This window comes from Temnothorax nylanderi, unplaced genomic scaffold, assembly GCF_030848795.1.
Source record: "Temnothorax nylanderi isolate EJ_2023f unplaced genomic scaffold, tnyl_v1.0 TNYL_tig0452_pilon, whole genome shotgun sequence".
NCBI classification, from domain to species: domain Eukaryota; kingdom Metazoa; phylum Arthropoda; class Insecta; order Hymenoptera; family Formicidae; genus Temnothorax; species Temnothorax nylanderi.
Genome location: NW_027249514.1, coordinates 79497 through 104678, shown reverse-complemented (window position 1 = coordinate 104678; position 25182 = coordinate 79497). Strand labels below are relative to the sequence as shown.

The 25182-nt window shown below is 44.2% G+C and overlaps 1 protein-coding gene across 1 annotated transcript; it reads right to left on the bottom strand.

Annotated features, from left to right (window-relative positions):
• Positions 1 to 677: 677 nt before the first annotated feature.
• On the bottom strand, positions 678 to 20370 carry LOC139782925 (uncharacterized). Its single transcript, XM_071722008.1, has 4 exons — positions 20071 to 20370; positions 15955 to 19419; positions 841 to 948; positions 678 to 788 (listed from the first exon to the last, which is right to left on the bottom strand). The coding sequence occupies exons 1-4, from the start codon at positions 20368 to 20370 to the stop codon at positions 678 to 680; spliced, it is 3984 nt and encodes a 1327-aa protein (XP_071578109.1).
• Between the last annotated feature and the right edge of the window lie 4812 nt (positions 20371 to 25182).

Sequence of the window (25182 nt, the reverse complement as noted above, 5' to 3'; positions counted from 1 at the left end):
CGGCGAGCGCCACGAGGTATACCCGGACGTCTTCTACGGGAAGTCGGTCCGGAATCGCATACCGGAGGTTGAGAGAGGACGCGCGCGCGCGTCGGCGCCGAAGAAAAACGAAAAACGAATAAAGTGGAAAACCACTACCCGGGCGGCGATAAAGTGCGTCGTTCGTAAGGCGGGGTCAATGAAATTTTCCGTCGAAAACAGTTGGAACGTTCGCAAATGGTAAACAACATGTGTTATTGCGCCGCGGCGAACATTCCAACGAGTGAAAGCGGCCTTGACGCCGGAGTGGGGGTAAAATTCGAAAGTGGGAAGCCACAGCGAGCAACAATACTCGAGGCAGTCTCTCGTGGGCGCTCGAAGAGGTAACACCTATCTCGCGCGAATATCTCGGCGTGTCGCGCTAAGTTCCGCGCTAATTGCTCGAGTTACGAAATTAGTTTACCCCGACGTCCGAAACCAACGGGAACGCTCGCATAACGCGTTAATTGTCGCCGATACGAAAGGCGAACGGTATTATAGTGCCGAATAGAGAAACACGCACTTAGCGAGACGTGCGACCGCCATCTTGCGCGGAATCAATAATTGTGAACAACCACTTGTGTGAAACGAATCATATGAATAAATGAAATAATCATTTGTGAAATTAATTACGGAGTTATCGATTACTTACCTTCTACTTACCTGATCAAGCGGATGTCAGCCATCTTGTGTGCGAGTTGATCCGGGCCGGAGATCGTCGTCGGTGACTCAACAGCCGGTGACGCAGAGGAGCCATCCGGGACGGGAACCTGAAAATAAGCAGTATTAATTAAGTTGATTAACCACGATACTTATCCTTACCCCGAGCAAGCGGAGGTCAGCCATCTTGTTCGCGCGTTGACCTGGGTCGGCGGTTAGCATCAATGATTCATGGGGCGGCGACAGGGATGAGGCACCCGTGGCGGGAACCTGCAAATAAAAAGGATTAATTAAGTTAATTAACCATAGTGCTGATACTTACCCGATCGAGTGGTGGTCCGCCATCTTAGTCCCACGGTGATCCAGGGCGGCGATTGGCATCGGTGATCCGAGAGGAGGCGCTGGAGATCGTCCATCCGTGGCGGGAAACTGAAAAGAAAGAAGGATTAATTAGTTTGATGACAATATAATTAGCCATATTGATTGAACATAGAATCATAGATACTTACCTTCTCGGTGGAATTAGGATAAACCGAGTGGCGACCGATGACTCAGAGGACAAATAGAGTGTTGCGTAGCCCAATTACGGACCGTTCGGTCACAACCTAACCTGAAATCGCCGTGAGCCGAAGTCGTGCGCCCGGCGCGCCACAGTGACGAGACTGCCGGATAAGCCCCGGGTGCTTACTGACGGATTAGCCACAAACACAAGTTTCAGGTTTGATCGCCCACGAAATATTAGACATCAACGATAATGAAAAAACTACACTGGATTCGTGTTCAGCATGCATTACTCTTTATAATCACGTACTTTGAGATTTGGAGAGCAAATATTATTGCAGATATTACAAAATTTCCACGCGCAGAAAATGTAACTTTCACCTTCCGAAAACACGTTTGCCCTCGTAAAAATCATAACACGGCAGGTAACCTGCCGAAACTCCGTTGGTCACATGGGTATCATAAGCAGCGTTTACAATGTTAATAGCGAGTTCGCACAATATACAGGTTCCGAGATATTTGATTTGACGGTTCAACCCCGGCGACGGTTAGGCCCCGGTCTCCCCTGCAATCTGCATCAATAACTGAACTGCAAATATTTCTTCTTTTTTATTGTTAAACGGTTACTGCCGACTGCCGTTAGTGGCGGCTATGGCTCCTGCCACACAGAGAGCGCGAAAAAGTTTGCGGTGTGACAAGGAGCGACGCGGTAGCCAATAGAGAGCATCGCAGGAACGCAACCGCTCACTAAGCGGCTAAGTAGCAATAGTATGTGATTGGCTCTTACCTTTGGACACAACCAATCACATTTAATTGCGTAGCCGCTCAGTGAGCGGTCGTGCTGGATCCATTACGCCACAATTTATGGATTTTTTTTGAAGACATAACAAAGTAAATACAAAATTGAAAATAAGGCATTTATTAAGCAACTCTTTAAGGAAAAAAAATATCTGTTTTCAAATTTTTTAAATAAAATGGCGGCGCTAAAGCCGAGACACTGAAAGCCCTTTTTAACTGACGCTCTCAGCGGTGGACAGTCTCACGGCTACAATATTAATATTAGACTTAATGACCTAATACAAAAAATAAAAAATTTTTATTATCTAAATACCAGAAACTGAAGAAGTATACATATGGATATTTAGAAATATTCATTTTTGTGGAAATGGTAAATATACTTAAAGAAAAAATTTCATTTTGTTGCCTAAAAGTTTCGTGCAAAAGTATTAATTGCAAAAAAAGTTTTCTATATATCACAAAATCCATATGTACTTCTTCAGTTTCTAGTATTTAGATAATAAAAATTTTTTAGTTTTTGTTTTAGGTCCAATGCTGTAGCCGCGAGACTGGCCACCTAGGCCAGTCATATTAGACATCGAACCTTCCAATTAATCTTCCCAGGTTGCAACCACCATGAATCGCTTTGGTCTGAGGTGCTATAAGTGGGATTTATTTTGCTTCGCGAAATTAACGCGCAATAAAAAGTTATTAATAATATTATCAACAAAAAACACGATTTTTTTTATTTTTTTTCAAATATCTCGAAAACTAAGCAAGATAGGGTAAATACGTACCTTTTTTGTAGAGCGTAAAATTATCTACAATAATGATCTGAACAACATTTATCGTCAAGTCAGTCGTTTAGCTTGCACGCGCCGTCAAAGTCCGAGACTCGGATCCCGAAAACCCTCGATTTTATCATTCTTTTTTATGTTGCGCTGGTGATTTTTTTCCGTCATTTAAAATGGAATTAAAAATCCCCCAAAAATCACACATCATCTGAGAACTACAAAGAATACCTTTCATGGTGTAACCGATTTTTTAAATCTTTTTTCTTTAGTTTGTAGCTATGTAAGCAACAAATGATTTTTTGGAATAGTCTTAGTTTTTTGCTGTTTTCAGGCCTTAGAATTTATTTGAGACGAATTTTATTGTATGCATCTTGTTGTGGACGAAATTTGCAACAAAAAAGGACCCTTGTATTTTTTTCGTACGACAAACGCTGATTTTTTTTATTGAAGCGCAAAGTTATCCAATATTGCGCACAGGTCGGATAACGTTTGTTTTACACCGAAATAAGGTAATTAAATATGCAGAATTTGGGCCTCCTCACCGATTTCGTTGAACTTAGGCTTAATCGACGCGTTTTTGCGTGAAACGAAAGAATCTGGCAGAAAAAAGTGTCGCTCTGCCCCGCGACGCGAGATATTAAACGTTAAAGTTGACAGGAATCAGGTTATGATTCCCGTCATACTGACGAAATGTAGCAACACTGAACATGCCCTGCGGCCACATACGCATGCTCAGTGGCCGCACGTGCATGCAAAACTGCGCCAACTTTAAATATACACAGCTGAGAGGAAGCGCAATATTGAGTATAGATATCGATACCCAGACAGCACAGGATATCCTATGGATGTCCGTTTTATATCCATTTCTTGTCGGGATGTCCATGGACCTTATAAAGATATCCATAGGATATACATGTGTGGACACTGTAGGAATATCCCAAAATGGACAAGTTTGTATATCCATATGCTATCCTTCTATGCCAACGCCATCTGCATGTAAATCCGATCCTGATCTCTTTCTGTTTCCTTCTATGGCCGGGCAGGCCGGGATCTCATGTCGATCACGTCGAAAATTATACGTTATTTATATCAAAGGTAATCCTTTTTCTTCTTTTACATCTAAAAATCGTATTGTGTGCCATTAGCTTTATATCATTATAATGATATATAAGAGTTAGATCCTTTTAACCTATTAAAATGTATATATATTTAAATTATGAGGTAATTCTTTCAATATTTATTGATAACTATAGCAAACAAGTATATTGTTTTTTATTCTTTGTAGGATATGGGACAAATGCGACCCAGCCGTATGTACAGTTACAGCGTTTTCCATAGAGAAATGTTAGATCAATATGAATCCAATAAATAATTAAAATTGAATGTATTATTTTGAAGTTGTGATTTTCATTAAAGCAGATATTTTGTATTTAACTATTTAAGGCGCGTCACTAACCTATGTAGGTTAGTGACGCGCTTTAAAAGTATTTAAGTGTTTAAAGCGCGTCAACTATGCCTCTTAAGTCCTACAAAGTCCATATTGGCACGCAGTTTAAAAAACTGAAAAATGTATTTAATAATAATTGATATTGTGAAATATTATTAAGCACCAAGATCCACTTCGACCAAAAACGGCATCTCATTGCTTGTGTTAATTTAAATTTTCCTTTTTTTCTAATTTTGCATAAGACACTTAATCTTTTTTAATTGACATATTAATTTTTATTGAATATTTTCGTAAACAGTGAAATTTTACCTGTAATAATTCGTGAAAAAAACTATTATATAATATATATTATAGTTCTTATAAATAAATATATTAATCGTATTATTTTGCAAACATATCTTATAATTTAAACTGAAAATCATATAATCATATATGAACCTATATAGTCATATAAGATTATATATGATCAGATCAGATATTGCATCTCAAAGTATTCGATAGATGGCATTCGATGGGATCTGTTTCTCGTATTTAAAATTTGACAAACAGTATAAGAACGGTATCAAAAGACACGACACTGTCTCGCGCTATTAAGCGGCACAATTTTTTTATTAGTTGTATCGTGGAGTCTACTTTTATAATAAAGTGGCACATTCTTAAAAAATAACTTTTGAAAATATATAACAATTTTCTGAAACTTACTTAAATATGTATGTCCAGATTGGATTATGTACGGATGAATATTATCATCTATGATTATATATGATCATACATGATGTATGATATATCACATATATGTTAAAATGTATACGTATCAGATCATACCTGATGAAATACGGATGTGTCAGTTCGCACCTAATCATACCTGATCAGATATTAACATATACAATAATACCAGATCATATAGGGGAGACCGGGGCTAAAAAGTCAGTTTTTTTGGTGCCGATTTTTAACAAGAAAATAAATAATTTTAGTTAAATATGGTATACCACTGTAAAGAGTGAACCTTTAGCTACAAAATTTATATAGGAAATTTTTATCTACGTCGCTTTGTTTAACCGGTATAGAGCAAAAACGACAACGGTGGAAAAATTGAAATCTCAAAAATGCCGGGGTTTAAGCGTCACCCCCCCGGGGCTAATCAGTCACACTGCATTTTCAATACATATACGTACATCTAATCCGGAAAAATGATAGGATACATTTTAATAATTGTTTTTTAAGAGAAAAATATAAAAATTATTAAAAAATAATTGTTTTACCTATTCCATAAAACAATTTAGGCACGTAAATACAGAGGTTAACCAAATCGTAAACTCCCCAACGGCACGTCATATTGTCAACGCGGGCAACCACGGGGAACACGCGTGACGGCGTTCCGGTGCCATAGGATCAGCGCGGACCCTCGAGCAACCTAACCAAGCCGTGTTTCTCGCGGGGGAGCGATAAATAGCGACAGGGGGGTTAGAAAAGCTCGCGGTGGAGCGCGACCATTTTACCGACTCGACGGCGTCCTCGCGCCGATTCCTCGACGCGCCGACGACGACGACGACGACGACGGCCACGACCACCACGACGACGACGATGACGACGACGACGACGACGACGACGACGACGACGACGACGATGACCACCACCGACACCACCACCACTACGACGCCGGCGACAATGACGCCGAGACGATGCGGCGAACGCTGGACGATGTGGTCGCACGCGCGACTGTCACTGACACAACGACCAACAACGACGATCTACCGCGCGCGCGCGCGGCATGTCAACTCTCGCGCGGAAATCGCGGGATCTCAGAGCCGTGCCGTGCCTTGCCGTACCTCGCCGACGTGCCATGAGCGCGAGCGATCTCAAAAACAACGGTCCGCCATCTTTTCGGTCGGCCAAAACACCCGTTTTGCGACGATACGTGCGTACTATTTCTCTCCTATACAAACTGACACACGTGCAAGGGAAGACAGAATCACGCTCGAGGGAAACCTAAATCGCCGAATTCGCCGTGAGCTGAAGTCGTGCGCCCGGCGCGCCACAGTGACTGACCAGCCCCGGGTGCTTACTGACTGATTAGCCCCAAACACAAGTTTCAGGTTTAATCGCCCACGAAATATTAGACATCAACGATAATGAAAAAACTACACTGGATTCGTGTTCAGCATGCATTACTCTTTATAATCACGTACCTCGAGATTTGGAGAGCAAATATTATTGCAGATATTACAAAATTTCCACGCGCAGAAAATTTCACTTTCACCTTCCGAAAACACGTTTGCCCTCGTAAAAATCATAACACGGCAGGTAACCTGCCGAAACTCCGTTGGTCACATGGGTACCATAAGCAGCGTTTACAATGTTAATAGCGAGTTTGCACAATATACAGGTTCCGAGATATTTGATTTGACGCTTCAACCCCGTTGACCTTTTAGCGCCGGTCTCCCCTATCCTCAGATCTGGCCAATTTCCATATCTGACCATACATGTCCAAATTGATATGATCATTTATGATCAGATATGAATATTTTTTCCCGGGAAAGAATAAAGAACAATATACTTGTTTGCTATAGTTATCAATTAATATTGAAAGAATTACCTCATGATTTAAATATCGATATCTATACTCAATATTGCGCTTCCTCTTAGCTGTGTATGCATTTTTTAGCGTGAAAGCTAATACATCATGCAAAAATTCTTCCAATACCCCATTTATATATGCAAAATTGACAATAATCATTCGGTTATAATCCGTAAAATTTTTATCCCAGAACATTTGCCGTATAAATTTCGGCCACGTATTTGCATTGCCAATGATGAATCGCAAGCCACGGATTATTGTTTAATTGGTGGACTGAGTATGCCATTGTAAGATTAAGATGTGCAGGTTGTAAATAACAAGATATTTATTTAAGTAAGACGCGTCGAAGTACACTACATATGTCGCTACGGAGCATGCGCGTGCGGTCACGGAGCATGCGCATGTGGCCGCGGGGCATGTTCGTAGTCGCTACATCTTGTCGGTATGACAGGTCTCATAATCTGATAGTCGTCAACTTTAACTGTTAATATCTCGCTTCGCGGGGCAAAGCGACACTTTTTTCTGCCAGATTCTTTTGTTTCACGCCAGAACGCGTCGATTAAGCCTAAGTTTAACGAAATAGGTGAGGAGGCCCAAATTCTGCATATTTACCCGAAATAATTATTTTTCATTAAAATTTACGTGATTTTTCGCATTATTTAACCATATTGCAAAAAACGGCTTTGAGCAAATTACGTGTCTGTTTTTGAACGAAAAACGGAATTGTATTCGTGGATACACATTTCAGCTTATTCGCACTCTCGATATTCATACGCATTTCGGAGCAAGCTCGCTCCTTCGTTCGCGATCGTTATTGCGATCGCGACAAGCAAAATGCGAACATCAAACGCGCGATCGTTCTCTTCAATCACTTAATTAATTATTAATTCCCGCACGAGAGGTTCAAGTTATTCATTATTAAAGCGTCTCCCCGCGCGATTCACTCATTCGAAGAAATCGAAACGGAGTCCGGAGACAGGAGACGTGAATTCCGAGGTTATCGTTTGACTTCGACACGCGGAATGACGATTCCATTAAAAGATTCGGATATATCGCGCTTCGAATCATTTATTTCTAACATATATGTACGTACATACATATAATTCACTCCCCGGTAAAAAAAGATTATATATAATTATATATAAATACTAGCTGGTTACCCGGGCTTCGCCCGGGAGTCGTTTTTCTTCAAACGACTTTATTTGTGTTTCAATATCCATAATCGAAAAAAATTCCTTTATCAGTTCGGATACCGATTCCCAAAAAGATCGGTAACGAAAAACTATACAGTTTATAGCACTCCCCGGGAAATTCTACCCCTGTTTTATATACAATTCTTTAAGATTCGGTCAATTATTTCCCGAAAAATTGAAAAAATTTCTGATACCGGTTTCCCAAAAAATCGGTAATGAAAAATTATACACTTTATGGCACTCCCCGGGAAATTCTACCCCTGTTTTATATACAATTCTTTAAGATTCGGTCAATTATTTCCCGAAAAATTGGAAAAATTTCGGATACCGGTTCCCAAAAAGATCGGTAGCGAAAAACTATACACTCTATAACACTCCCCGGAAAATTCTACCCCTATTTTATATACTTTTGGTAAAAATTCGGTCGAATAGTTTAAGAGTGTATAAAGAACATACATACATACATACATACATACATACGTACAGACATTCTATTTTATATATATAGATATATGATTATATATGATTATATATGAATTTTATCTCTATATATGAAATTATATATAGGTCCACATATATGATTATATATGGACATATATAATTCAAAATATATCTAGATATGAACAATAGATCATATATGCACTCATATATGGATCCATATAAGATTCATATGGAAGTATATATAACCCTATATATGATTATATAATATCATTATATGTATATGTTCATATATAATTATATATAATCATATATAATTATATATAATTATATATGATCATATAGACAAAATTCATATATAATTCATATATAATCATATATATTTATATATAATTATATATATAATCTTTTTTTCCCGGGTCACCATTCAATCACCAACGTCGGCGCACTGCAGGAGACTCGCCAAATCACAGCCGGCAGGGTGATATGTACGGCATTCGACGTTTATTTCGTCTAGCGACGGCATCTCACTCGTTTCAGTCGACACGAAGAAGGAACGGAATATCCGGCGTACGGTCAGCTTGCAACACCCCGTAACCGAATTTCTTTTCGTTCACGAGAAAGGAATTACACGATCGAGAACGTCTCACACCGACGTTGAACGTGTCGCGTATTACTTGTGCCACTTGCGCGCGCCGTTGCCGCCGCACGGTCGGGCGAGACTCGAACGCGATTGGCTCGCGAGTCGAGCCCCCCGGATCTGGCCAATCACGTTCCGCCGCCCCGAGCCGCCGGTGCGGCGGCGCGGCGCAGCGGCAGTAACCAGACGTCATACTTGGCGCGATCGTTGAACGTAGAAACGGCGTACCTTCGAGGTCGGCGCGCGATCGATTGTTCTTGTCGGTGAGCGGCCTTGCCGCTTGTTTTCTTCGATGTTCGGAGTACCGTTACCTGCGGAAATCATTCGGTCATTCTCCCGGTAAATTTCGGACAGTTATTGTGCTCACTGCTCCGTGCGCCCGTCCGTCGCCGTGCTCCGTGCTGTGGCTGTGGGTGCTGTGTGTTTTTCGGAACGCGCTTTTTCCTGCGATTGGCACTCCTGCTCCTCGTTTTGCGGGAATAATCGACTACGCGCTCAAGAATTCGCAATGTATCGAAAGTGTCTGTCGGACAGTGTCGGAATGAATGTGTCGTGTGAATCGCTTGAGGCGGAGACGTTGAGGCGAAAATACGGCAATTATGATTATGTGATTTGTGAGTGATTTGCAGTTTCGTTGTGCATTCACGGGCGATAATCGTTCGTCTCGCGGTTTCGTCGCCATATATCTGGACTCTCAAATATAGTGTCGTGCTTTGAACGCTGTGCCGGAATTGTAATGCGAGCTATCTCCGCGATTCTTCTCGAAAAGAGTGACAACGTGAAATCGTATCGAGTGATTCGAGTAATAGCACGCGCCGTACGTGATACAACACCAGTTCGTTAATATTTCTTATTTTCGTGTATTTCGTCGTGCCGCGTAAGTTAACAATCCGCAACTTCTCGTTGTGCAAGGTATAGTGCAGTTTTATATTTGCGAGATTTATCGTGCTCTATCCCGTACTCTGTGCGTGCGATATTTAATTTTAATTGTATTTTTGATTAATTAACTGTGTGTCTTTACTAGCTGTCCACTTGATTCGCGTGGTGTCGCGCCAAGTTACCGACATCTTCGAACATTTCGTCGTCATTAACGTAACGCGGAACGAATCGGGGCAATCGGCGCGGATTCTTTCAAATTTTCCCGAAAAATCCGTGTTAGAAAATGTAAAAATATTTTGGGAAATATCTCATATTTATATAATTTAATTTTGTATTATCTGCTTTTATATTACAGAGTAAAGTATTTCCTTCCCCATGGGTACGACCTTGGCGAGGTGGGAAGGCCCAGTACCCAGTACGAGGATTTTACCCAAGCAAAACTGTCGTTCTGCTTGGATAAAAATCCAAAGACGGGGAAGCTAACGTACCCTCCGTCCGCCGATTTAATTGAACAAACGAACCGCAGCCGGTTCGTCGCGTTTGTTTCGGGAGTGCCGTACAAGTATTCGGACTAAAAGACTTTTTCAAAGCCTATTTGAAGAATATTACGGCGTACTTGACGGAATATTCTTCTCATGGGCTTTATAAACGGGAGTGCCGTACAGTATCATCGCGCGAGAATAGTTATTTGTGTAACAAGTACGGGAAGTTGAAAATTGGACCAATTTTCAACCCGCACGTGTAACACACACTATTTTATATCACACGTGCGTGGAAAGTGGCCCATTACGCGCGTGTTTTTTGTGCGACAAATAGCCAATTCCACACATCCACTCGAAACAGTGCGGTAATGAGATATTACCGCACTGTTTCGAGTGGATGTGTGGAATTGGTTATTTGTCGCACAAAAAACACGCGCGTAATGGGCCACTTTCCACGCACGTGTGATATAAAGACTTTTACTGATAGTCCGCGCGCGATTGTAATTTGTTATTTGCGAGTGTTTCTCGCGAGTGTCCTGTGCGGTGAGAGGAGAAAGGAGGAGAGACCTAACGTCCTGAGAGGAGGAGGAGGTCCGAGAGAGACATCGGGCACCGGTGGAGCAACCTTGGGGTAAGTATCATTTCTTAACTACATAAAATTGATAATTCGTTTCCATTTATTCGAATTGTCTCATTTCGATAAGTTAAAAGTAATTAAAGACAGAGAAATTATCTAAAATTTTATTCTTATAAAGATCTTTTTCGGTAAACAGTAATTGTATTGCTAAATATTTTATTGAAAGATGACTTAATAGACCAATTTCGAGCAATTATCAGGTGTTAAAGAAAAATATTTAATACATTCAATATAGTATACAATTTCGTTAACGTTTCGCGCCTTACTTGGCCTTCCTCAGAACAATAAAAATTACAAAAACGCATATATATCTCGCATTATTCTAAGAGTACAACGAATCAACTCATTACGACGCCACAATTTGCATTAATCCGGTCTCACCAAAGCAATCGGACAGTTAGTCATATTGAAGTCAAAAGTGTCAATTATTCGTCAATCCACGCACTGAGTCGGTCGCTTCTCCCGCTGTATGTCCCTTATTCGTCCATGAAAACTCATATGGATGTAAATTCCTTGTCTCACAACCATCTTAGTGACAACTATGTTAAAAATAGAATTCACATAAGACCGAAAAAATTTTTGATTTAAAACGAGCTTAGCCACAAATGACTCACATAAGCAGTCGATGAAACAAAGAGCCGGGGTGAATTCATTACAACGTCTCGTACAACGTGTGTTCATCGTGAGAGATAGCGGACGACTGAGACGATACCCGCATTACAAGGACACGAAAACATAAATCTTTGTTATTAACCCAACGTTCAAGATAATCGATTCAAGATGTCAAAATAAGCATCGTTTAGCAGTTCCGTGTCTTTATTTAAATTTATACCATTAATCTGCTCTTTAATATGTATCATTTCTGCGGTTAATCTCTTTTTGTAATTATGCTCAACTTCCAGAATGCGCGTATTATCCCAGTCAAACGAATGATTAAATTTAGTAGAATGTTCCGAAACAACAGAATGCTTTGAATCATCTAATCTTATATTGTTTTTATGTTCCTTTAATCTAGTTTGCAGCTGCCTTTTTGTTTGACCGACATAAGAGGCATCACAATTGTTACAACATATTTTATAAACTACGTCATTATTAGAAAAATGGGCGTTCTTATCCTTATGGACCTTAATGATGCTACTAAGATTGTTAAGAATGCGATATCCCACAGAATTTTCAGATTTATCGATTGCTGAAGCGATGATTTCGGAAGTGTGCCCCAAATACGGAATAACAATAAAACTTTTTTTCTCTGCATTTTCGGAATCATCACTCGTATTGTTATGCTTAATCGACTGAAGTTTCCTCAGTCTCTTGTTAATATGTAAAAAAATCAAATCAATGGGATATCCATTACCAAGCAATACTTTGATGACAAAATTTAAATTTTTATTATAAAAGCTAGGATGTGATAGCATAATTCCTCTGTCCACTAAACTATAAATTGTTCCTATTTTATGTTGATCCACTTTTTTCACGTTTAATGGTGTCACATATAAGCAGACTTTTGGATCTCCAATGGGCTCCCCTTTATCCCCGACATTGGCCGACATTGTCATGGAGGATTTGGAGGAGAGTGTTCTGAGTGCATTGGACATCCATTTGTCGTTTTATAAACGTTATGTGGATGATATTATTATGAAGATTCCGAGGGATAGCGTTCAAGATGTTCTGGATCACTTTAATGGTTATCATGATAGACTTAATTTTACAATCGAATACGAGAATAATGGCCGTCTTAGCTTTTTGGATTTGATGTTGATTGTAAAGGGAAACACAATTATAACAGATTGGTTCCATAAAGAAACGTTTTCTCGTAGGCTACTGTCCTTCTTTTCTAATCATCCGATTCAACATAAAATAGGAACAATTTATAGTTTAGTGGACAGAGGAATTATGCTATCACATCCTAGCTTTTATAATAAAAATTTAAATTTTGTCATCAAAGTATTGCTTGGTAATGGATATCCCATTGATTTGATTTTTTTACATATTAACAAGAGACTGAGGAAACTTCAGTCGATTAAGCATAACAATACGAGTGATGATTCCGAAAATGCAGAGAAAAAAAGTTTTATTGTTATTCCGTATTTGGGGCACACTTCCGAAATCATCGCTTCAGCAATCGATAAATCTGAAAATTCTGTGGGATATCGCATTCTTAACAATCTTAGTAGCATCATTAAGGTCCATAAGGATAAGAACGCCCATTTTTCTAATAATGACGTAGTTTATAAAATATGTTGTAACAATTGTGATGCCTCTTATGTCGGTCAAACAAAAAGGCAGCTGCAAACTAGATTAAAGGAACATAAAAACAATATAAGATTAGATGATTCAAAGCATTCTGTTGTTTCGGAACATTCTACTAAATTTAATCATTCGTTTGACTGGGATAATACGCGCATTCTGGAAGTTGAGCATAATTACAAAAAGAGATTAACCGCAGAAATGATACATATTAAAGAGCAGATTAATGGTATAAATTTAAATAAAGACACGGAACTGCTAAACGATGCTTATTTTGACATCTTGAATCGATTATCTTGAACGTTGGGTTAATAACAAAGATTTATGTTTTCGTGTCCTTGTAATGCGGGTATCGTCTCAGTCGTCCGCTATCTCTCACGATGAACACACGTTGTACGAGACGTTGTAATGAATTCACCCCGGCTCTTTGTTTCATCGACTGCTTATGTGAGTCATTTGTGGCTAAGCTCGTTTTAAATCAAAAAATTTTTTCGGTCTTATGTGAATTCTATTTTTAACATAGTTGTCACTAAGATGGTTGTGAGACAAGGAATTTACATCCATATGAGTTTTCACGAATAAGGGACATACAGCGGGAGAAGCGACCGACTCAGTGCGTGGATTGACGAATAATTGACACTTTTGACTTCAATATGACTAACTGTCCGATTGCTTTGGTGAGACCGGATTAATGCAAATTGTGGCGTCGTAATGAGTTGATTCGTTGTACTCTTAGAATAATGCGAGATATATATGCGTTTTTGTAATTTTTATTGTTCTGAGGAAGGCCAAGTAAGGCGCGAAACGTTAACGAAATTGTATACTATATTTGTTGGCGAATTTTATGTTTTCCGGGCGTAACTCCGGTTCGCCAATTGGCGTAAGATGCCGGGTTGACCCCGACAGGGATCCGACGTGCGGTTTGAATGAGACACTTGATTTGGGAGGAATGCACAAATATCGTTTAATTGTCAGGTTAATACAAATGCTGGTTGCCGCGCTCTCATTTGAGCACGACACTCGGCGCGCACGTGATTCGATGAGCGCTGATCACGTGATACGAAAGTGTTCGTAGAGCGCGGAGGCGATGGCAATTAAAACGCGCAATGTAGCTTGCACGCGATGAACGCACTTGAGGCGTTATACAGCAGTCGCACTTGTTCGTAACACAAGACGCGAGAATGTTCACAAAAGTCGGCTCGATCACGATGATCGAGCGCACAATGGCGAGGCACGCAGGGTGACTTATACGCGAATGTTCACTGCTCGCGGAGGCGAGAGCGAATTGCAGCACGCACGAACGGCGCGATAATTAGCGGTGCTCTGACAGAGCAGTAAACTCGGATGCACGACGGTATTTTTGAGACCGCGTGAACCGGGGTACGTTAACGGAAGCACGACGGTATACGACCTCGTGAACCGGAGTACTTTTAGCTACTGACCGCGAACTCTCGTGTTTCGGGAGCTTTCCTTTGCGCGACGCGTATCGACCAATCACCTGCGTTTCCGGGATCATGCGATCACGGCATGACAGGATCGATACGTGCCGCGAGAGACTTCGCGGTGAGGGTTGACGGGGGGAGTGGCGCGAAATCCCTTCGTTCGGAGGGCGACTGACGGATGGCGTTACCGGTACGGTATTGATCCGTGATCGCGAGAAAATTACGGAACATAACCGCCCGCCGCGAATAACAATTCGCAACAATTCAATGCCGCCCGCCGTGACGAATTGTTGATCTCGAGCCGCTTGCCATGCGGAGCACTGCGAGTGCTGAAACAACTTAAACTAGAATGATCAATTTACATAAGACATGATACATAGGAATATTTACAAGTATTTACAAAGTTTTATTGTCGTATAGGCATCGTGGAATGTCACTCCGGAGTGTTTATATCGACCGGCAAAAATGATAGCTTGACCACGGCCCGTTTTACGTGGATCGCGCTGTTTTAACCGAGACGACTCGCGTGAGTCCGTCGTCGCCGGGGTGACACTCGACGATTCTTCCCAATTCCCATCTGCTGGGAGGAGCGAGAGGATTTCGCAGAAGTACTAAGCGTCCGACTCGAGCTAGATTCTAAATTTGACGCCACTTGGGGCGTTGCTGCAATGTATGCAGATAGTCATTTGACCAAAGCTTCCAAAAGCTGTCGCGCATCTGTGTAAGTAGCTGCCACCGAGTGAGACGCGTTTCCTTTTCCTCAAGCAACGAGGGGGTGGGAGCGCTTGTCAGCGCCGATCCTATCAAGAAATGACTCGGTGTCACTGAATTATAATCATCGAAATTGTCTGAACCGGGAGCGATCGGTCGCGAGTTCAAACACGCTTCGATTTTACATAGGAGCGTGCTTAGCTCCTCGAATGTCAGCGTGTGCGCCCCGATGACGCGTTTCATGTGAAACTTGACGCTGCGGACGCACGCCTCCCAAAGACCGCCGAAATGCGGCGCGGACGGAGGAATGAAGTTCCACCGAACGCCTTGGGTTGCTAGGCTACTTTGAAAATTCGAATCGCGAATGGCCTCACTCCATGTGACGGAGATTTCGCGTTGAGCGCCGTGGAAAGTCGTAGCGTTGTCCGAATACATATCACTGGGAACGCCGCGACGTGCACAAAATCGATCGAATGCAGCGATAAACGCGGGAGTCGTACAATCGCCAACCAACTCCAGATGAGTAGCTTTGACGGTCATGCAGACGAACACCGCGATGTACGCCTTTCTTGATGTGTGTCCTCGACCGGGAGTAGATCTGACCTGTATTGGTCCGGCATAATCTATCCCGCAGTGTAGGAACGCGCGAGGCGTCGACGTGACGCGACACGAGGGCAGGTCGCCCATTAACTCGTGCGCGGCTTTGGCGCTTTCACGAGCGCATCTGACACATTTATGAAGAACAGCTCGTATCGTTTGACGCGCGCGCAAGATCCAGTAGTGTTCAAGAAGCAGGTGCAACGTGAATTGCGGCCCAGCGTGGAGGGCACGGATATGAGTTTCGCGTATTAACGCGGTAACTAACGGGTGTGCAGCGAGCACGACCGGGTGTTTCTTGTCGTCCGGAAACGCCGAATTGCGGAGTCGGCCTCCGACGCGAATAAGTCCGTTTTTATCGAGAAACGGGTTTAATGGTAGCAGTTTACTGCTGTTCGAAATTCGATTTAACGACTCTAATTGAGCGTATTCCACGGGGAATAACATTTGTTGCACTTTCTTGAGCCAGAATTCGCGCGCGAGATTAATTTCTTCCGGAAGAAGTAATATCGACGCGGGTTTTGCGGTCGCATTGACGGAATTTGAGCAACTCATTGCGCGAGCGCGGCGAGCGAATCGCATTACATAAGCGGTGACGCGCACCAGCTTGTTCCACGAGGAGAATTTTTCTCCGAGCTCCCATCGTTGGCAAGGGTGCACAAGGTGCACGGAAACGTGCGCTCGCTCTTCCGGTAGCGATTCTTGTAAATTTGATTGAGGCTCGGAGGGCCATTGATCTGCCGATAATTTGAGCCAGTCAGGCCCGGTCCACCATAGAGATTGCTGAATCAGATTTTCAGGTTTGACGCCCCGCGAAACGAGATCGGCAGGGTTTTGCTGTGATGGCACGTGATGCCATTCGACGTTTGGCAAGAGGGTCTGAACCTCATGCACCCGATTCGCGACGAACATTTTCCAACGTGAGGGTGGTTGCGAGAGCCAGGCTTTAGTGACCTTTGAATCTGTCCAACAATGGTAGATCTGAATAGCAATCGTGAGCGCGGATCGCACGGCGGCGATTGACCGCGCGAGCAGAACCGCGGCGAGCAACTCTAAACGAGGAATACTCATGGGCTTGAGCGGAGCTACTTTCGACTTCGATAGAAGTAGCGTAATTTCGACTGTTCCGTCAAGATGCGTAACTTTTAAATAAACAACCGCTCCGTATGCGGAGGCGGAGGCGTCGGCAAACCCATGAATCTCCGCGGTGAGTGTATCGGAACCGTAAGCGGTCCAGCGCGGAATGACGATTTGTCGCAGTATAGGTAATCGAGAATAGTAATCTCGCCACTTACGGAGAAGATCATCAGGGATTACATCGTCCCATTTACAGCGAAGAAGCCAGAGCTGCTGCATCATGATTTTTGCGGTGATGACCACTGGGGCCATCCAACCAAGAGGATCAAAAATTCGAGCGATTGTCGAAAGAATTGAGCGCTTCGTGTCGGGAACCGACTCTGCAAGCGTGACGTCAAATTGAAAGACGTCCGTGTGAGGATGCCACTTGATACCCAGTATCTTGAGACGCTCGTCAGATTCGAGCGTTTTTGCGGAAGCAAGGCCATGATCCTGCGGATCGATGCCTTCGAGCAATACGGGATTGTTACTCGCCCATTTTCGGAGGTGAAATCCTGCTCGTTTCAAGAGAGAAATCAGTTGATCTCGCGTCTGAAGCGCGAGCGGTATGTCATCGGCGCCAAACACAGCGTCGTCGACGTACGTGTGAAGCCGTAATACCGGAACTGCCAAAGGGAAATCAGCGCCTTTGTCTTCGGCAACTTGCTCGACCACGCGAAGAGCGACGTTTGGCGCGTTTGCATTACCGTAAGTGACGGTGAGCAATAAATATGCTATTAAGGACCCGTTTGGCGCGGGTCGCCATAAGATCCTTTGATAATTTACATCGCTTTTGTGGACAAGAATCTGGCGATACATTTTTGCGATGTCGGCGGTGAAGACGAACCGAAATTGACGCCATTGCAAGAGAATGAAAGATAATTCGGGTTGTAATTTACGGCCGATCATTAGATGGTCGTTCAACGAGAGACCATTGGAGGTGGGTTGAGAGGCGTTGAAGACGACACGCAAACGAGTTGTTGCGCTATGCTCGCGGACAACTGCATGATGCGGTATATACACTACTTGACCATCAGGGGGGTCATCGAGAGGTGCCTTGGTCATGTGGCCAAGACGTTCATATTCCGCCAAGAAGTCGTGGTATTCCTTCGCAAGGTCGGGATTCGACCTTAACCGTGACTCGAGACGCGAATACAACGCGATTGCAGACTTTTTTGAGTCACCAATGTCGATAGGGGGCCCCGATTTGAACGGCAGCCGCACTATATATTGCCCGTTGGGGGCACGAGAATGTGTAGACACGAAGTGTTCTTCGCATTGACTCTCTTCCGGTGAGAGATGAGTTTGCTGAGGAAGTTCTTCGACCTCCCAGAACCGTTTCAGCTGATCGGAGATTTCCGACAACACCGTGCAGTGGTGCGTTTGAATGCGAGTCGGCCGTGACTGCGACGGCATAGGCATTGGTCCAGACAGGAACCATCCAAAAATCGATTTTTGAGCGACGGGCTCATGAGGGGCGCGATTACGGACCTCCGGCAGTAAAATCGCGCCATACAAATCAGCACCGATAATGACGTCAATCGGCGCCGCGCTAGTCGGATCGTTATCAGCTAGCGTAAGTTCGCGAATGTACGACAGTTTCGTTATATCCGGAACGCGTTGCGGAATGTAAGTCGTGAGCGACTTGAGAACAAGAGCGGAAACGGAGGGCGCCGGGCCCGTGCCGTCACGCGCTGACACATGAACTTTAGCTGCGCTGCGTGCGGTGGCAGCGGTCTCGCCGATCCCAGTGATAGATACGGAGACGCGCGTACGCGGGAGACGCAGTCGCTGAGCTAAACGTTCGGTGATCAAAGTAGTGACCGAACCTTGATCCAATAACGCGCGGACTATACTATGTCGACCGTTGAGCCCGCTCACCTTGATCCAGGCCGTAGCTAATAAAATATTTGATTTTGAAAAGCTAGTGTGAGATAATAGATGCGAAGTTACTTCGTCAGTTGAGTCTGTTTTCGTTTCCGTAGATGAAGGTGAGCTCTCACTTGTCGAACTACCATTATTATTTACATCGGTCGTGTGAAGCAACGTATGGTGCTTCTGCTGACACTGACGGCACGTGTTTTTGCTTGAACACGCATCGCGAATGTGCCGTGTACTCAAGCAATTGTAGCAACAATGATATTTCTTCGCGAGATCACGCCGCTGAGCGACGCTCTTATTGTGAAAGTCCGGACACGCGGACAAGAAGTGCGTCTTTTGACACATGGGACATTTGGTCGAACTTGCGTTCGCTGCGTGACTCTGAACAGAGGTATTTTGTTTATTGCCCTTGACTTGAGACGAAGCCGGGAGAACATTCTCGAGCGCACGTATTCGTGATAGAAGAAATTTATCAAGTCGATCGTATGTAGGATACTCTGACGTATCGCCAAGTTGCAATTCCCAGGCCTTTCGTGTGAATTTATCCAGCCTTTGAACGAGCAAATAAACCAAAATGTCGTCCCATGCCTCAACAAACCGACCGAGGTTTTTTAATGACTGTATTGCTATGTTCGCTTTATTGCGCAACGCGGTGAGAGCCACTGCGGCATCAGAAGTCGCTTGGGGAAGCGTGTGCAGAGCGTGTATGTGATCATGTACTAAGCGGCGGCGATTATCATATCGCGTTATTAGCAAACTCCAAGCTATCTTAAAATTCGCGTCAGTTAATGCCAGATTGCGTATGGCATCGCTGGCTTCACCCTTCACGCAAGAGTGCAGATATTGCAAGCGATTAACGTCTAACAATTCGCGATTATCAATGATTAAGGCTGTGAATTGATCTCGAAACGCTTCCCACTCGCGAAACTCCCCCGAGAATTTAGGAAGACTTATACGCGGCAGGTGCGAAAGAGAAAACGCGGACTGATCCGTGCGCATCGTCGATGCGGCAAATGACTGGTTGTGACTCACGACTGGCTCCAACTCCTCCAGGCTCTCCGACATGTAGTCCAAGGCTGCTTGGTAGGCGTTGTGCGTAGTCTCGAAGTGATTGTCCTTGAAGTAGGACAGCGATGCTCGCAGGTCCTCAGGGATGGTCTTGGCTACAGCGGCGTGTCCGCTGACGAACTGATTCCATGTCTCCTTGAGAGCGGAGATCCTCGAACGGACCTTTGCTGGCGTTAGGTTGCTTCGCCCGAGCTTCTTGAAATTCTCAAGACAACGCTCGATCACTCTTTGGAGTTGCGGTTGACCGCCCAATTGCTGTGCCATTTCGCACCAGCTGGTTTGACTCGTCCTCAACAAGCACGCCGATCCGGCTCGAAGGACCAGAAATTATGTTGGCGAATTTTATGTTTTCCGGGCGTAACTCCGGTTCGCCAATTGGCGTAAGATGCCGGGTCGACCCCGACAGGGATCCGACGTGCGGTTTGAATGAGACACTTGATTTGGGAGGAATGCACAAATATCGTTTAATTGTCAGGTTAATACAAATGCTGGTTGCCGCGCTCTCATTTGAGCACGACACTCGGCGCGCACGTGATTCGATGAGCGCTGATCACGTGATACGAAAGTGTTCGTAGAGCGCGGAGGCGATGGCAATTAAAACGCGCAATGTAGCTTGCAAGCGATGAACGCACTTGAGGCGTTATACAGCAGTCGCACTTGTTCGTAACACAAGACGCGAGAATGTTCACAAAAGTCGGCTCGATCACGATGATCGAGCGCACAATGGCGAGGCACGCAGGGTGACTTATACGCGAATGTTCACTGCTTGCGGAGGCGAGAGCGAATTGCAGCACGCACGAACGGCGCGATAATTAGCGGTGCTCTGACAGAGCAGTAAACTCGGATGCACGACGGTATTTTTGAGACCGCGTGAACCGAGGTACGTTAACGGAAGCACGACGGTATACGACCTCGTGAACCGGAGTACTTTTAGCTACTGACCGCGAACTCTCGTGTTTCGGGAGCTTTCCTTTGCGCGACGCGTATCGACCAATCACCTGCGTTTCCGGGATCATGCGATCACGGCATGACAGGATCGATACGTGCCGCGAGAGACTTCGCGGTGAGGGTTGACGGGGGGAGCGGCGCGAAATCCCTTCATTCGGAGGGCGACTGACGGATGGCGTTACCGGTACGGTATTGATCCGTGATCGCGAGAAAATTACGGAACAATATTGAATGTATTAAATATTTTTCTTTAACACCTGATAATTGCTCGAAATTGGCCGTTTGAATTTATTTAGTTGTTACTTTGTCGAGCGAAACATTTGTTTGACTTAATAGAGTTAGAGGCCAATATAATGAATTAAGAATTATCTTTTGAAATGTTGATTATTTTGAGCGCTTCTTTAATTTAAATCTTATATTTGTATGTTACAGTATCATCGTAGCTACGTGGCTGAGTAACTCCGCCTGTTGCGCATCGGGTTGGTAAGTCAGAATTTTTTTTTTACTGAGGTAACGAATCTACACGATTAATTAAATAAAGAGCAAATGAATCTCGATACATGTCAAATTATGACAATAAATTACAGTATAAATTTGTTACATCTCGTAGATCCGTTGCCTTAAAATTGATGGGCTAATCTGATTATGGCAAATATTTAATCTTGGTGTCACCTGTTTATTGATGTATTTGCGATTGTGCTTGAGGAAATACTCGCACAAATCGCACGCACCAAACTCTTAAAGGGCTCATTATCGTTTCATATTATTTTATTGAATTATGTTGACGAACTATCGCGTTTTATGTAAATAATTTTTAAATAAAATTTTAAATGTTAAATAAAATATACATCAAAATATTTTATTAAATCAGAATTTTATTTCGTGAATTTGAATGAATAAAGTATATATATGTAGTAAATTAAATTTTTGAAATTTTTGTTACGTAAATTAATTCTACTTAAAATTAAAGTATTGATTTTAAAAATATAAATTTTTTATTTAGATTTTTTTATAAAATTATTTTTATATTTTTCTTGAACAAAAAAGATAACAGTAAGTAAAATATTGTGTTAGGTATTATAAAAAAAATATCTGTAGATAAGAAAAAATTATTAATTAGTTAGGATGTGTTTTTTATACCCATCTATTCCTTTCCATATTGTTCCCTCGCCGTAAGACACTTCTTTACTCGAGGTAGGTAGCTTCCCTTCTTTCGGCTTCCCGGGAAAGAGCTGGCCAGACTCCTCCCCTCCGACACCAGGGCGAACCATCCTCTTCTGTGGGAACAACCCTCGACGTTGCCGCTCTTCCTCGAAATCTTCGGACAAGGGTGGGGGGGGGGGGAAACTGTTGTGGACCCAACGTCTTAAAGACTCCCCAAGTCCCTGTCTCGGCATTTGCCCTACGTCCCACGGAAAAAACCACAACTCAAAAGAACCGTGGGCGAGACAGTCTTCTTAAAGAATTCCTCTTTCAAAGGAGTCTTGGCCGTTGTTCCGCCGCGGTGGTTTAGGTCGAGATCTCACAAGCCCTCTCAAACCGCAGATTCCCTCTAGAGAAAACCAAAATAATCACGCAGTAAATTCTAAACAGAACAACTTTTCAAATTAATAAATCCAACACTTCATTAAAGAAACTTTTTATTTACAAGCGTCTACAATCTTACATCAATTTAATTATTATTTGCCTGTTTATTTCTCCTTTTTTGGGGCTCCGATCTACTCTAACTTTTTCTTAACTATTCTTTTCTCTCGAAGTAAAGAGCTAACCTATCCGAATGAACAACCTTTCTTTTGTGTCTGGGAGACTTCTGAATGCAGTACACCACGTCACTAAGCTTCTTTATTATACAGAAGGGTCCCTCCCAATTGCTTTGCAATTTCGGGGCTTTTCCTTTCGTCCTACGAGGATTGTAGAACCAGACTTCCTGCCCCTCTTGAAAAAGAATTCGCCTGGCCTCTCGATCATACCAGGACTTAACCTGAGAAGACTTGATATTCATACGTGCCCTGACACCAGAATGGATTTCCTCAAGTTTCCCCTTTAGGTTTCCAATAAATCTCCCGACCGACTGCTCCTCCTCCCCACGAAGCTTTGGAGGACCTCCCTGTAACAGATCTAAAGGTAATTTAAGATCTCGAGCAAAACATAATTCAGCAGGAGTTACACCAGTGGTTTCGTGTGCGACCCGATTTCCTTCGGTCTCGCTAGCCGAAAGGGCGCGGCCGCAAATTAATTGCTAATAGACAGACGGCAGCTCCGAGGTGTTCACGGTCAATTTCCTCACCGTGCCTCCCGTATACGTTATCCCCCGACGAAACATTCCGATTGGGGCGCCAGGTGCGATTACGCGCACCACGTTTCGACAATTCGAGTCTCGAAATCTGTTCCTACTGCCTCACCGCAAGCTCAGGGCGTAGTTCCAAGTCGCGAGGGGTGAAGGTGGAGAGGGAGCGTAACGCAATCGGCACAAAATAAGTGGTAGCGATAAATAATGACAATATAGATATATTTCATATAAGCGGTATGCACAATATAGTTGGAATTCAGGATCAAATACAGTTCCGATGTTCGGTAGCACCGCGGTAATCGAGTCGGCGTCTAACACACACACGGGGCGCGTTATAGCCTCATGTCCGCGAGACTCTCTTTTTGAGCGAGCACGATAATACTTGTCCGGACGAACGGCACAAAATACCCGCGAGGCTCTTAAGCGAGCTCAGCAATCTCGATCCGTATAGTCGCGGAAACGCGGTAAGCTTGATCCGTATAATAATCTCGGTTCGCACGACGCGAGTACGTAATATCATCAATCCGCATACGCAACCCTTCCCAAAACCCCGGCGCTACACATCAAACACGAATGCACAGTCGGCCGCGAGTACGCAATACCGTAAACTCGAACACGCAATGATTCTCATGAACGCGACATGGTACACGAAACGTGAATTCACAATACGTTCGCGAAATTCCTTTTCGAGCAAGCGCGACGATACTTGCTCGCACACGCTACGCAAAATATCCGCGGAGCTCTCGGCGCAACGCAATATGCCCGACGCAATATACTTCTCGAAAATACGTTCGCGAAATTCCTTTTAGAGCAAGCGCGACGATACTTGCTCGCACACACGACGCAAAATATCCGCGAAGCTCTCGGCACAACGCAATATGCCCGACGCACTGTCCCCCAAAACTCACGATGCTCCTCCGCGCACGACGAGCACCGATCTTCACAACTACGCAACACTATACAACCATATCTGCCGAAGCGCACCGCCCGCGGCACGCTTCCGCCCACGACTCACAAATATGCAACATTAGACAATTAACGCGAATTGACCGCGTTTGGAGCTTTCGAGGAGGGCCTTCACTAATTTTCCTGGCTGCGATCCCGGCCGGCCACGCGTCCGCGATCTTAACTGCAAGCCACGACAAGCAAACCGGCATCCACGGCAACGGGAGCCGGCAACCACGTGCAGAGGTTAATCCGGTCGATCTGCACGGTAATCTAATCGATAGTCACGCTCAATCGTACGGGGCTGTGGCCGAGATCGAGCCCTTAATATCGCGGCAGTACCGGAGTGGAGATCTTACAAGTTAGCTGCTCGCTGCTGCTCGGCGGCGTCGGGGCGCTCGTCCAGAGGTGGCTCCTCGGCTGCGGCTGGTTCGACAGTGAGGAGTGGTTGGTTCTGGCGGGACCGCACTGGGCCCCCGCGCACGCGCCTTAAGCTTGCAGTTTTCTGCCCCGCCGGTTGGTCGTGCGTGTCGCCGTGCTCGCGGCGCCACTTGTAATGTCCACCGTTTCCCGCGGTCCGTTTAATCAGCTGTTTCGTATACGGGCCCATTGCCGTCTTAGCCCGGCTGGCCAGGCCGTGGCTATGCCGCTCGGCCCATCGGTGCCGTCGGAGGAGATGTATGGGTCGTCCACCCGCGCTGCAGTCGCGGGGGTGCACCCTTGGTAACGCTGCGGCGGGGCCAGGGTCGTGCCGTGCGAGACTGTTCCTGCGCTCCTCCGGCGGCGGGCCCCGGCGACCCGCCCGTCGGCCACCACTCCGCCTAGCGTTCTCGAAGCGCCCGTCCTGCCCTCGTTGCGACACTCCGGTCGTTACATGCCTGCGTCGTCGGTGA